General features: G+C 36.5%; 2 protein-coding genes across 6 annotated transcripts; one reads left to right on the forward strand and one right to left on the reverse strand.

The window, feature by feature from the left end:
- The first annotated feature begins 3307 nt into the window (after positions 1-3307).
- LOC124221109 (protein hook homolog) lies at positions 3308-5299 on the forward strand. 3 transcript variants are annotated; one of them, XM_069137271.1, is made up of 4 exons: positions 3308-3446; positions 3739-4405; positions 4611-4741; positions 4820-5299. In XM_069137271.1, the coding sequence occupies exons 2-4, from the start codon at positions 3872-3874 to the stop codon at positions 5277-5279; spliced, it is 1125 nt and encodes a 374-aa protein (XP_068993372.1). In that variant the 5' UTR covers positions 3308-3446; positions 3739-3871; the 3' UTR covers positions 5280-5299. The 3 variants fall into 3 exon arrangements, with proteins under 3 accessions (XP_068993372.1, XP_046486738.1, XP_068993373.1); XM_046630782.2 differs by having other exon boundaries at positions 3327-3609; XM_069137272.1 differs by lacking the exon at positions 3308-3446 and adding an exon at positions 3591-3645.
- Positions 5300-5563: 264 nt separating this feature from the next.
- tho2 (THO complex subunit 2-like protein) lies at positions 5564-14174 on the reverse strand. Of its 3 annotated transcripts, XR_006883737.2 has the most exons (29): positions 14016-14174; positions 13815-13858; positions 13392-13483; positions 13114-13227; positions 12916-13031; positions 12649-12779; positions 12107-12486; positions 11834-12012; positions 10819-11411; positions 10466-10700; positions 10219-10336; positions 9968-10130; positions 9703-9884; positions 9350-9634; positions 9154-9266; positions 8862-9057; positions 8654-8782; positions 8444-8572; positions 8069-8326; positions 7786-7937; positions 7572-7701; positions 7337-7442; positions 7181-7215; positions 6969-7091; positions 6827-6887; positions 6458-6519; positions 6093-6169; positions 5953-6017; positions 5564-5704 (listed from the first exon to the last, which is right to left on the reverse strand). XR_006883737.2 is itself a non-coding variant. In XM_046630778.2 (28 exons), the coding sequence occupies exons 1-28, from the start codon at positions 14078-14080 to the stop codon at positions 5674-5676; spliced, it is 4287 nt and encodes a 1428-aa protein (XP_046486734.1). In that variant the 5' UTR covers positions 14081-14174; the 3' UTR covers positions 5564-5673. The 3 variants fall into 3 exon arrangements, 2 of the variants coding, with proteins under 2 accessions (XP_046486734.1, XP_046486735.1); XM_046630778.2 differs by lacking the exon at positions 6093-6169; XM_046630779.2 differs by lacking the exon at positions 6093-6169 and having other exon boundaries at positions 5564-5723.
- Between the last annotated feature and the right edge of the window lie 32 nt (positions 14175-14206).

Genomic DNA, 14206 nt, shown 5'->3' on the forward strand with positions numbered 1-14206 from the left:
CGATTTTCAAAAGTGCTGGAATCAATTAATTGTAGCACTGATCGGATGTAATTTTGCGAGAGAAATCGATTGGGCGCAGTCCCAATACGCTGCGATCAACGCATCAGAAGTTACAGCCAAAAAACCAGAACCTGAATTTTCGACATTTTTCAGCAGGTGGTTTTTCGCTCGCCATTTCTCTCCTGTTGGTCCTACGCTCGTTTCGCTGCGAGTTCTGAGTTCCTGAGGGTCCAATTGGTCAGATGAGGGTCGTTTAAATCGAATCTGAGACCAAAAGTTTTTTGCCCAAAAAAAAACTAAGGCTAACCCCTTTGTGTTTTTGGCGAAAATTTTCGCGATTTTCAAAAGTGCTGGAATCAATTGATTGTAGCACTGATCGGATGTAATTTTGCGAGAGAAATCGATTGGGCGCAGTCCCAATACGCTGCGATCAACGCATCAGAAGTTACAGCCAAAAAACCAGAACCTGAATTTTCGACATTTTTCAGCAGGTGCTTTTTCGCTCGCCATTTCTCTCCTGTTGGTCCTACGCTCTTTTCGCTGCGAGTTCTGAGTTCCTGAGGGTCCAGTTGGTCAGATAAGCGTCGTTTAAATCGAATCTGAGACGAAAAGTTTTTAGCCCAAAAAAAAAGTAAGGCTAACCCCTTTGTGTTTTTGGCGAAAATTTTCGCGATTTACAAAAGTGCTGGAATCAATTAATTGTAGCACTGATCGGATGTAATTTTGCGAGAGAAATCGATTGGGCGCAGTCCCAATACGCTGCGATCAACGCATCAGAAGTTACAGCCAAAAAACCAGAACCTGAATTTTCGACATTTTTCAGCAGGTGCTTTTTCGCTCGCCATTTCTCTCCTGTTGGTCCTACGCTCTTTTCGCTGCGAGTTCTGAGTTCCTGAGGGTCCAATTGGTCAGATGAGGGTCGTTTGAATCGAATCTGAGACGAAAAGTTTTTTGCCCAAAAAAAAAGTAAGGCTAACCCCTTTGTGTTTTTGGCGAAAATTTTCGCGATTTTCAAAAGTGCTGGAATCAATTGATTGTAGCACTGATCGGATGTAATTTTGCGAGAGAAATCGATTGGGCGCAGTCCCAATACGCTGCGATCAACGCATCAGAAGTTACAGCCAAAAAACCAGAACCTGAATTTTCGACATTTTTCAGCAGGTGCTTTTTCGCTCGCCATTTCTCTCCTGTTGGTCCTACGCTCTTTTCGCTGCGAGTTCTGAGTTCCTGAGGGTCCAGTTGGTCAGATAAGCGTCGTTTAAATCGAATCTGAGACGAAAAGTTTTTAGCCCAAAAAAAAAGTAAGGCTAACCCCTTTGTGTTTTTGGCGAAAATTTTCGCGATTTTCAAAAGTGCTGGAATCAATTAATTGTAGCACTGATCGGATGTAATTTTGCGAGAGAAATCGATTGGGCGCAGTCCCAATACGCTGCGATCAACGCATCAGAAGTTACAGCCAAAAAACCAGAACCTGAATTTTCGACATTTTTCAGCAGGTGCTTTTTCGCTCGCCATTTCTCTCCTGTTGGTCCTACGCTCTTTTCGCTGCGAGTTCTGAGTTCCTGAGGGTCCAATTGGTCAGATAAGGGTCGTTTAAATCGAATCTGAGACCAAAAGTTTTTTGCCCAAAAAAAAAGTAAGGCTAACCCCTTTGTGTTTTTGGCGAAAATTTTCGCTATTTTCAAAAGTGCTGGAATCAATTAATTGTAGCACTGATCGGATGTAATTTTGCGAGAGAAATCGATTGGGCGCAGTCCCAATACGCTGCGATCAACGCATCAGAAGTTACAGCCAAAAAACCAGAACCTGAATTTTCGACATTTTTCAGCAGGTACTTTTTCGCTCGCCATTTCTCTCCTGTTGTTCCTACGCTCTTTTCGCTGCGAGTTCTGAGTTCCTGAGGGTCCAATTGGTCAGATAAGGGTCGTTTAAATCGAATCTGAGACCAAAAGTTTTTCGCCCAAAAAAAAACTAAGGCTAACCCCTTTGTGTTTTTGGCGAAAATTTTCGCGATTTTCAAAAGTGCTGGAATCAATTAATTGTAGCACTGATCGGATGTAATTTTGCGAGAGAAATCGATTGGGCGCAGTCCCAATACGCTGCGGTCAACGCATCAGAAGTTACAGCCAAAAAACCAGAACCTGAATTTTCGACATTTTTCAGCAGGTGCTTTTTCGCTCGCCATTTCTCTCCTGTTGGTCCTACGCTCTTTTCGCTGCGAGTTCTGAGTTCCTGAGGGTCCAATTGGTCAGATAAGGGTCGCTTAAATCGAATCTGAGACCAAAAGTTTTTTGCCCAAAAAAAAACTAAGGCTAACCCCTTTGTGTTTTTGGCGAAAATTTTCGCGATTTTCAAAAGTGCTGGAATCAATTAATTGTAGCACTGATCGGATGTAATTTTGCGAGAGAAATCGATTGGGCGCAGTCCCAATACGCTGCGATCAACGCATCAGAAGTTACAGCCAAAAAACCAGAACCTGAATTTTCGACATTTTTCAGCAGGTGCTTTTTCGCTCGCCATTTCTCTCCTGTTGGTCCTACGCTCTTTTCGCTGCGAGTTCTGAGTTCCTGAGGGTCCAATTGGTCAGATAAGGGTCGTTTAAATCGAATCTGAGACGAAAAGTTTTTTGCCCAAAAAAAAAGTAAGGCTAACCCCTTTGTGTTTTTGGCGAAAATTTTCGCGATTTTGAAAAGCGCTGAAAGCAAGTCTTGCAGTCACTACTCCGACGTAATTTTGCGAGAGAAATCGATTGGGCGCAGTCCCAATACGCTGCGATCAACGCATCGAAAGTTACAGCCAAAAAACGAAAACCTGAATTTTCGACATTTTCCAGCAGGTGCTTTTTCCTTCGTAATTTCTCTCCTGTTGATCCCACGCTGTTTTCGCTGCGTTTTCTGAGTTCCTGGGGGTCCAATTAGTCAGGAGAGGGTCACTTAAATCGAATCTGAGACTGAAAATTTTCGGCTCCAAAAATGAAAAAAAAGTAAGGCTAACCCCTTTGCATTTTTGGCGAAAATTTTCGCGATTTTGAAAAGTGCCGGAATAACTTCTTTCATGCACTATTCCGACGTAATTCTGCGAGAGGAATCGATTGGGCGCAGTCCCAATACGCTGCGATCAACGGATCAAGAGTTACACTTAGTTTAATAAGAGTACATCAAACGCATTCACAGAGCAAAACTCTGTCTTTCAAAAATCAAGAATAAACGACGGCCAACGCTATGGTTTTTTCTAGGAGCAAATGATAATTGTCCGTTCTTCTTCCAGTCACACGAGGCGCTGAATCCTCTGGTTTGTTTTGCCGAGCGGCGACAACCGTCGCGCCGTCCATGGCGTTGACTGTGGATCAGGGCGAGGAGGTCAACAGCCTTGGTATCCATAGATACGAGTAAATTATAACTGACAACAAACTCTTTGTCGACGACATTACATCGATGATTCGGGCCGTGAGTGTCAACCTGAAGGGCGTTTACTACTGTATAGTATAGGGTGAATGATCGTTTACTCAGAAGTTTAATAAACATCAAAGATATATTTGTTATTTTGGGAATGGGAATCACAAATTACATTCATCATGAGTAACAGTAATTACTCAGAAGTACATTCGTGGTACCGAAGATTTTCTCTTATACTATAAGAATTTTGGTCTCTAATCTATATTTTCAGTTCATTTAAGCATCTGACAAGTAAGCTCACCAGCTAAGCTTATACCCGTTAATCATTTATCCTTTGTTTTAGGTTCGAAAAGTCTGGAGTCATATCAAGTATACGAACACATCTTAGACAAAACTTGGTAATTGCTCTTAAAAACAATGCATCTTCTCGTGAAGTAAAGACAGACTTCAGATCAGCAAAGCAATATGTCTACGACATGTTAATTGCTGAATATTTACTAAAGTATAATTACTTTTACACGTTATCGGTCTTTGCAAGTGAAACACCTCTCCTAATTAACCTACATCAACAAGCAGAAGCATACACTCAGAGCACTGAAGACTGCAAGAAAAATAAGCTGCCAAACGACTATGTTCATCACGCACTTCAAACTTTGGGAATAAGCCCTGAGAAACCTAATGGACAAAATATTTTGTCTCATTACGCTGATGGTGACTCGCCTCTGATTTTCTGCATTCTTAAATCTTTAATTCTATATTTTTCCAATACATTGTTTGATAAAAATGATGCGGACAAAGTACATACTAATAACCAACAAACACAAACTGATCATATCGTTCCAACCGAGACTTTTGAAACAATTGCCCTGTTAGATGCAAAGAAAAAATTGTTCCAACAGAAAGAACTTTTTGGTACTCAGTTAAAAAACAAGGAATTCGAGTTAAGGGAACAGGCATTATCAATAGAACGACAATTAGCTTCACTGAATGGAAAACTTCAACATGCACAGGTACATTAAGTTTATTTTTTATGTAAACATGCGATGGAAATGTCACTCTTTGTATCTGATAGTAATTTTATTTTATCACACTGTGTCAATTATATATTACCATTTGGCTCGTTCAGAGTAAAATTTTGTTTAGATCTTACACATGCATTGATCTCTTAATTACTGCTTACATCATAAAAGTAAATTGATAACTCAACAATTTTAGAACCTTATGCAACTTGTGGATTCAAAAGAAAATCGTCTGGCACGAGAAAAGTTGAAAAATGAACAAAATCTGGCAAGCAGAGAACTGGAGTTATCAGTAAAAGAAAGGCTACTTTCTGAAGAAGCTGATAGGTTTGTCACTCGAGTATTTGCATTAGTAAGTACAAACATTATTGATTGTAATATCATTAACCCTTGCGAATTTTTTAGGTTACAAAAAGAACGAGTTAGTTACAGAACATTTGAAGGAGACGTGAAAAAACTGCAGGAAGAATTAATTAAAGTTCGAAATGAAATTCCTGCTCAATCTGCGATGTTCAGTACGATAAAAAAAGACGAGTGTGTGCAAACAGATATTTCCGTTAGCGCGTCAAATGTAGAAGTGCGTCTGCTTAATGAAGAAAAGCAAGAATTAACTAATCTTATTAGAGAACAACAATCAAGGATAGAAGAATTAACGTTACGCGTTGTTACATTGTCCAGACAATTAGAGGAGGCTCTATTATCAAGGGCTTCCAATAGCAAAAACATGAATGCAAATAATGGGTACAGCGAAAGTAGTTCAACTGAAGATATCTTGCAAGATGCAAAAATGCGACTTAGGCGACTAGAAGCAGAAAGTTTAAGAGCAGATCAATATTTTCAGAGCTGTATAACTATTTCTCCATAATAAATGAATGAATAATTAAATATGTAATATAGTATTCATAATTTTTTGTCACTCACTGAGTATGTAAATCTACCTGAGTATTTCCTTTTGTATTAATAATTCGATTCTTATAACTAATATTACATATTTTTTCAACAAAAACATTGCATATAACGAGATAATAACAGACAACTAAGCAGGCGATGAATAATGTTCACTTAACTATAAGTAATAATTCCAAAATTAAGCATATGTAAAGTGTGGAATATTTAGTTTATTGTATAAAATTGAATATAAGCGTAATATACAAATTATTCACTATGCTTCTTTATTGTTTCCGAAATCTATCTTAATTACATACAACATTCAAACATATGATATAAAATGTAAGTCAAACTTCTTCCATTGATCTACATCACCTCCGTTTTGGATCTGAACTTCGCCTAGTAATAATCAGTTAAGGAATTATAGAATACAGTTAAGAATAGTACAGTAGTTTCATTTTCGAAGAGTGTTTTTCGGTCTTCTTTCAGTGCTCCAACTTATCGTTAGTCTTCGGGTATAATTTTTATTCCGATAAACAGATTCAGCAGCAACAGATTTATTACTATGCTCTATTATTCATTCCACTTTTATTTTTTTATTTTCAACTCTTTTTTATTGTCAACTCACTAATACTGATAGAAAAGGATATTGTTTGTCGCGTGTTTCCCGTCCTTCTCGTTCGTGAACCCGTTCCTTTGTGTATGGAGATTTTTCCTGAAATCATATTGGTTCTGAGCTTTCGGTGTAGGTAAATGTATTGAAAATGACTTGTGTACTTGTTAGTATCACCTATATATTCTTTGTGGGCATTGTTATTGTCTTCCAACTCGTCTTTTCAACATACTTGATGCGGACGTCTTTAATAACTGAGGGGCCAAGCAGTTGATGTTAGATAAAGTAACACAAATTAACACGTCACAGTATTAAATTAAAATTGTATTCCAATCATCACCTTGTAACAGTTGAAACAAATTCAGAAATAATAACTTGAAATAACAGTGTTAAAATGGGATACAATGGTATTTACAGTAAACCGAAATCTTTATATATTCTCATACGACGAAAGATGAGGGAAAATCACTACTACTACTACTAAACCCCCCCGCCCAATAACAAGAGTCAGAATACTTACTTAATCCAAACCATAGACTGACCTTATTATAATGATGTTTTTCTCTGTGTTCTGGAACATCACCGTTTTGATGAGTTCCCTTTGCTGAAACAGAGTTTAATTTCATACAAAATAGTGTGGTCATTACTGATTAAAATACGTAATCGTCCTGAAAATTTCTATGAACAATAAATATGATGAATCATTGAAGTAACATGAGTTCAATGAACTGTTTACAAAAATAAAAGAAAAATATATCAACAAATTTAATGTTTAAACTTGCAATTAGATAAATCTTTCGAAACTTAGCTAAGATGTACAAATGGGAAATTGTTAAAACGACAGAACAAAGTTCTAAATCTAGGATGCATGAACTGTCAAGTGCTTGGTATTATAAGAATTATGCAGTTACCTCTTTCGTCATCTTTCCTTCGTTTTTGTTCTGCAGGTACAATAGACTCTTCTGTTCGATCCTGAAATTAGATACAAATGCTTTATAAATGAACCTATACACATACCACTAAATTTTATTAGTAACAGAGATAGCAGCATACCCTTTTACGACCAAGTTTCCTTTCTCTGCGAAGTTCTTTCTCTTCGTCTGTTCGCACTTTTGTTTTCCCAGAACGTTCCTTCTTTTCAGCAGCTACTTCTGTTCTCCTATTCTCTTGTTTATTCTGCACCACCAAAATCAAAGAATAAGATACTGTAGATAATGACAAGATGTCAATGGTTGTTAAGGAGTAAATGATAGTAATTAACGTACTTTGGGAACATTTTCAACTTTCCTTCGTTTAGTATCTAAAACAAATAAAGTAACAGGATAATCAAACAATCGGACAGAATAATATACATACGTGTTCCACGATACTTTTGTAGGTTCGTAGATTCCATATTTTTACACGTAATATATTTTACGTACCTCTCTCAGGTGCATCTTGTGATGGACCCGAACTACCGCTGCTATTAGACACACTCGAAAGATCACGATCCAAATTGTCAACAGCTCCACCATAATAATGTTCATCCTTAAACATGATATTCAAATTAGTGCATTCAACGATTATAAAGATTCTAATAACAAGCTCTGATATTCGCTTCATTACAACACAGCATATAGTTCATATAAATTTACAAAGTAGAACTCTGCACATTACCTTGTAATATTTTCGTTCCTTTTTATCAGTCGTATCATCTGATTTTGGTTCTTCTTTTTTAATTGACTTCTCCCTTCCTTCTATCAGATCTTTACTTTCTTCTTTTTTACGGAGTTTTTCAGTACTGTCACTGTTCAAGGTAATAGAAACGTGTAAGTTAAAATCACATTTTTCAGAATATCATTCCATTACCTAATTAAAATATGTTTCTTACTGATGGGTTTGCCCTGATATGCTGCGTTTTTCACGTAATTCCTGTCCATCTTTTTCTGTACGAGTATCTCCATTATTAACTTCTTTGATTGCAACTCCATTACTAACTTTTTCCACACTATCGTCATTAGACGATTCAAGGTTTTTTCCAGCCTATACAAATATCAATAACCATATAATTAACTCACTATATTGATAGGGATTGCAGGAGTTTCAAGGTCTCAAAACGTATGTAACCAAAATTACTTCAACTTCACACACAAGTGAGCAGAAACAATACTGACCTTGTCGCCAACGTGATGAAAATCTGATTCACGGATCATACTTGGTGTTTTTGCCTTCAATTGTCCACTGTAGGATGTTGCTAATACATGCAAGTCTTGGCGCTGACCACGCTCCTCTTCACGTACTTTTTCAACTTTTCTTTCAAGTATTTGCGAGAGTTTTGCCAGAACGGGAAAATGTGGTAGTATTTTGATAAGTATTATCAAGGAATTTCTTATTTGCACGTAATCTTTTGAATCGAGGCAAACAACGATAGCCTGAGAACAAATAATTAGCATTAGCACTGCACAACTCAGGAACATGATTATGTGCTCATGAACATTAGACCCATGACCCAACATACCCTTGCTTAGTCTGAAATTTTGAAACCATACCTTTGTTATTTTGTAATGCCACTTGTGACAGACGTGTCTGTAATTTTCAAATCCAACCATGTTATTTGCTTCTGAGAACTGATTGCTGACACGAAATTTGGTCACAAAACCAGGGTAGTTACTACATTCCTGAATGAATAATATATTTTAACCAAACATTAACCAAGTTAACTGTTTTATAATGTAATAGGAAATATTTTTCTATTATACCTTATCGAAAAGAGCTTCTTCGGAATGCCATCGCATCACAGTTTCCAACATAGCGCATAAAAATCTACCATATCGATTAGCTTCATTTTCTGTACATGATGTTACCGAGTAAGTGATATCACAGAAGAGCTAGAACCATAAGCTTTTGGTCAAAATCTGAAAGTATTCAACTGCTAATGTGATAGAACATTGCTAGTGCATTACTTACTCTATCATAGCAGAGAAGTGTAGAGAAATTCGCAGTTTTCAGAGAGTGAATAGTGTGTACAAATTTGGCACAGTACATAGCGTCAACAGTTGTAAATGTGCACCGAGGAAACAAACATAACTGTAGAAATTGTGTAATAGTTTCATTTTTAGCGGATTTAGCACTCCTCGACAAAAACCATGAGTCTTTTTCTTGCCTGAAAGCATTGCCAGTATTAACAAAGGTTAGTGAAGTTAATCATATCAGAGAAAGTATTGCGAATTGAAATTCTTAAGGATAGAATCTTATTCACCTTAAATAGGCAAAAACTTTCCCAACGTGTTCTTCTTGTTTTTTCTTCTCATCCTGCAGTTTTTCAGTCAAAGTCGTATAACGTTCTTGTTCCTTTTTGCCTTTGCTCATGTTCTAGTAAAATCGATTGGTCAAAACAATAAGTATCAAATTTAACTAGCATAGAAATCTGTAGTGCTAACTTTGAAGTAACTAACCATATCTTTGGAATCAGCAGCCTGCAAAGCAAGCTGTTTGAGCTTGTTTATTTCTCTTTCATAGCTCTCAACAGGAACATACAAATCATACATTGTAAGTGACCAGAAAGTCACTAAAAATTGTGGTGAAATATCTTCCCATACTTTAAGTGGGTGTAATGGTCTGACAGAAAGAGCAACAGGAGCCATAACAGCTTGTGCTGCTTCAGCGTACTTTGCCTGTTTCAATGCGCTTGACATTTTTTTATAATTAGGATCAGCTTTCCTAAGTGAGTCGTACTTTATCTGGAAGCCACAAATTCTGAATTAGATAAATAATTTACAAAAAAAACTTGACTTGTGGCAGAACTTACATTAATGGCATGAGCAAACATTGGTCGTGCAAGAAAAAATGCGACATCAGAATGTATGTGATTATCTTGAAGCATGGAGTGTATCGACGGTAGCCGTTCTACATATTCGTCCACAGTCATGGTTGATCCAAGAAATGTGCCAAATTGAACGAGTGTATCTTGACACTGGTCATATAATTTACCTGTTGCATAAATGAATGATTTATTTTTAACTTTAAGAAAACTTCATTGAAATGTGTCAAACAGTAATTGTTTGAATACGGACCTACAAGCTTGAGGTGAGACTTGTCGGTTTCTCTGTATACAACACAGTGTTTTTGTTGGGCCATGAGTAGACAAAGAGCTACGGCCAAGTCATGTTCTGACAGAGCATCTTTCAAACGCTGTGATGATTTTTTCGTATTTCGAACTTGACTGAAGTATCCAGCCTGAAAAAAATGTGATCACAGTCCAAAGTTATAACTAGTTTCACTTTTACCAAGCTGCTAGGGTAAGTTAAATCATGCATGTAATTACTTCATTTTTGAGGAGATCCCCGCCTGCCATTGCATCCAATTGTTCACGAGTCATTTCTTCAGCGGCTTCTATACCAGCCATTTTCTGCACAATTTCCTTTACAATTAACAAATCTAAGCTGCAAGTAAGAACAGAAAAATATGTCTAATATATGACTCAACTGACATTGCCATATGAAAATATGTAGTTTAAAATAAAATAATTCCAATCCAGCGTATTGCTAAATGCACAAAATGAAAGAGTCTACCTTTTCTGTGCCTTAAGTTGATTGGCCACATATTGTAGAAGTCCAGTAAGCTCAATGTTGTATTTTTTAAAGATAGCTCCACAGAAAGAAGCAAGTGACTGTAACCAGAGAGAAATGCTTGTACCGTCATGCTTAAATCTGTCCCTGTCAGCTCCAGCTAAAGCTTCTACCAGGCAATAGCCAAGTATGTCATACGAGATGTTTGTCAAATATTTAAGGGAATCCACCACAGGTCCTAAGGAGGATTCAATAGTTTTATTAATTAAGACGTTGAAAGATCTTTGTACATTATATTATTACTAAAATAAAATTTGATCAGAATTGTTTGGCAAACAATATCTACTGTTACCTACCAATAAGGTTGTCGTACAATTGAATTTGTATCAGTACATAATCAAACAAAACTCCAGGGGAAGAATGGGTCAGCTTGCCAATAGATCTTCCTACTGGTTTTATGGTCTCTTTACTGACGCGCTTCATTATTGACTTAATCTTTTTTTGAGCATCTGCTCTTTTTCTAAGCAACGCTGCATGTTGTAAAGGTGTATCATTTTTCCATCGTGCGTAAAGACAGTACCGGCTTTGGTAAGGGTAAAATTTTAGTATATTCCAAATCTCTTCAGCTACGCAACAGTTGCAATCCATAAACGAAAGAGAGGGCAGTAGTGCCACATCCAAAATTGTAAGCACATCATAGTAAAGATTGTTTTCTTTGCTTATAGGTTGCTTATTTGAGTCCAATTCGCATTGCTTGATAGCAACGTGACACAGACGCATAATTTTGTACATCAAAATTGCATCGTGATGTAAGTTAGGTCCAAGTATCATCAGCATTGGCAGTAAACGGTCGTGTATGTCGTCCAATTTATAAAAAGGCAGTGGAGCTAGAGGGCTTTTCATTGGCGGCACTTTTCTACCAGGTAACTTTGGTGATATGATGCAGTATCTGGAAATCGATACTTGAATGTTATTCTGCATAAAAATTATACTGTCAATGGTATGTTACATTATATGTCGTGAATTTTTTTAGACGTGAATTTATTATATATATTTATTATTTAGTATTCGGTGACAGCTGATGGCTCAGGACAGTTGCCAAGAGTACAATGATCAAATTACGATCCACCAGATCTGTTCGGAGCCATAAAATACTACCGGATTAGCCAATTTCAAATAGCTGTAATTTGCAAAACACAAATTTTCTATTAGAAGTAAAAACGTCTCAATCGCAGATTTTAATGAAAATACATTGGTAGCCTATGGAGCAATAGTCCTGGGTCACCCTTGAAATAATATCTTAGTGCCAATGCACAAGTTGATTGACTTTAGTTTTGGGAAAAAGATTCATTCTGTAAGCTTTGAACTCACTTTCTGTAGGCTGGTTCGATGATTGACTGAATCATTCTGCAAAGTGCCAGTGCGATTGGTCGTTGATCAGTAAAGCAATGATCTGGTAGTCGTTTAAATAAATTCTGTGCTATGTCCCATGCACCGACTTCTAATAATGCTTGACAGAGTCCAAACTTTTGATTGGTAACGTACTTATCCTGCCAAATAAATTATTATTGGACACCTGTACCTAAACTCCAAATTATACAAAAGAAGTTCAATATGATATTTAGTATGATAAATGATACAAACCTGTACGACATCTTTTTCCTCAGGGACTTCCTCCTTATCTTTAGTGGATATGACACTCATCTTTCTAACATATTCTTTAGCTTGTTTCATTGCCAATTCATGATCCTTAATTATATCCTTGTCGTCTGGCACAAGCCAGGGTAAAATATCGTCCAGTTTGATTACATGATGTTGCAACATCAATGCTGCAACTTTCTGTAAAGAAAATGGGGTTGCTGCTGTTGAAGAGCGATATTTAAAGCCTAGAACTTCGCAAAGTACTTGCTGGTCACTCATGTAAGAGCGAATGAGAGGAATAAATAAACTGTCGTCATCTGGCCGATTTTCAAATGTTTCCAGCAAAATATCAAGAACTCTGTTAGGGTCAAGATTAAAGTAACCTGAAATTAATGTCAATATATTAATTAAACGTCACACACTTTGGCATGTAGTAGGAGCGAATAAGTTTTATCGCAAGTTTATCAAGTTTTTTCTTCGTTGCGAAATCTTGGAAAAGAAACAATGTCTTAATAGTAGTCAAATACTCAGTGCCTATATCATACCAATGAGAGACTTGACAATCTCCAAGGTAGATGCAACTTCATTTTCTTGATATTCTTGATTTAATTCAACAATCAGTTTAGAATATCCTTCGCTCTCTTCGCGAAACAAATTGAATTTTCGCTGTTTGTAGCTGAAATAATAAATTGATATTACAGATTACTGCAAGCAGTTGATAGGTGGTAAGAATTTGAGGTAAAACAAAATTTATGTATACTAAATCTAGTGAGATGTAACAGATGATGTTCTTATCAAAAAATCATACGTACTAGAGTTTGGTTTTAACTTTGATGAACTTAGTTTGAAAATTGCGATTCTTCAACGTCCCAACATCTTGAAGAGTATCAATTTCCAGACGCTCTTTCAAGATTCTATCTGTGAGAAACTGAAAAAGAGAAATACTGATTAGTATGCCACACTAAGGAAATGACCTACATTCGTTTTTGTTGCTTGCAATCAAGTATTACCTTTTCCGATTCTTTGACAATGTAATACAAATTGTTTCTATCCTCATTATGCGCTTCAGCATCGATTAATGTAAATATGTCTACAACAGCTGATGGAATCGCACCATCAATATTCTGTAAAACAAATATTTAATTTAACGATGATTTGAACAACTGCATAATCATTAAATGATCACAGTAATGAGTTTCTTTTTAATATAAAGTGTTTAAACTTGAATTAAAACATCAATAGTTTCGAGATATGTGAGCTATAAGGGCAAACGATTGATTTGCCTTACCATAAGTTCACCAAGTGTCGACACTACACTATCCTTTTTTACGTTTCCTCGGATTCCATTTGATATCAATTGGTATAAACCCTTTCTCCATTCTGAAATTATTGAAAGCATAAAAACAATGGTTGATTTTAATTTATTAGGCAGAAAAAGTAAGCGCACAATCTGACTTTGTCTAGCGACTGAATCTATCATTTTCAGCATGCACTTAGTACACCCGCCAGCTGCACACGGTACAAATTGAAAACTTCAAACATTTACAAAATGATGTGACAGTTAATTGAAAACAAAATTCAAAAAAAGTTCTCTGCTAAAGAATAAGTTTGTTTGGAGGTAGTAAAGCAAAGTAAAGCTAAAAAGTATTCGCAAAGACAAAGTGAGGTGGTAGAAATCAGCTGTAAATGGGATATTGAAATACATTAATACCTGTTGTGTTCCCTTCCTTATATTTTTGCTTGATTAACTTGAGGCTGCAAACAGTTGGTAATTGACATTAACTCTTGAGAAGAGCGAGAAACAGGAGAGATAAGTTGGGTGGTTGCAACCATCATTTCACAGAGAAGGCAGGTAGGTATCAATTCAATATTAATCAAATGCGAGCGCGGCGCAATTTTGATAATCACTTACAAATCATTTTTTCCATGCTTATCCCATGATTTCCATAACTCGGAATTCCATATTTTACCAGCCATTTTAATATTAATTATACAAATTTTAGCTTACAAACATTACTATCAACATCGCAGGTTAACGGAGACCATTTTACAGGCTCGCGTGCGCGTTCATAAACTGGTTGAAAATCAGACCAGGGCATCTTA

This window comes from Neodiprion pinetum, chromosome 6, assembly GCF_021155775.2.
Source record: "Neodiprion pinetum isolate iyNeoPine1 chromosome 6, iyNeoPine1.2, whole genome shotgun sequence".
NCBI lineage: Eukaryota > Metazoa > Arthropoda > Insecta > Hymenoptera > Diprionidae > Neodiprion > Neodiprion pinetum.

Coding starts and splice junctions, on each gene's coding strand:
- LOC124221109 (XM_046630782.2), top strand. CDS start 3,575: ATGAGTAACAGTAATTACTCAGAAGTACATTCGTG. Junction 4,406..4,610: donor GAAAACTTCAACATGCACAG/GTACATTAAGTT, acceptor CAACAATTTTAG/AACCTTATGCAACTTGTGGA. Junction 4,742..4,819: donor CTTTCTGAAGAAGCTGATAG/GTTTGTCACTCG, acceptor CGAATTTTTTAG/GTTACAAAAAGAACGAGTTA.
- tho2 (XM_046630778.2), bottom strand. CDS start 14,080: ATGGCTGGTAAAATATGGAATTCCGAGTTATGGAAATCATGGGATAAG. Junction 9,885..9,967: donor GTCTCACCTCAAGCTTGTAG/GTCCGTATTCAA, acceptor TTTATGCAACAG/GTAAATTATATGACCAGTGT. Junction 9,635..9,702: donor TGTTTGCTCATGCCATTAAT/GTAAGTTCTGCC, acceptor TGTGGCTTCCAG/ATAAAGTACGACTCACTTAG.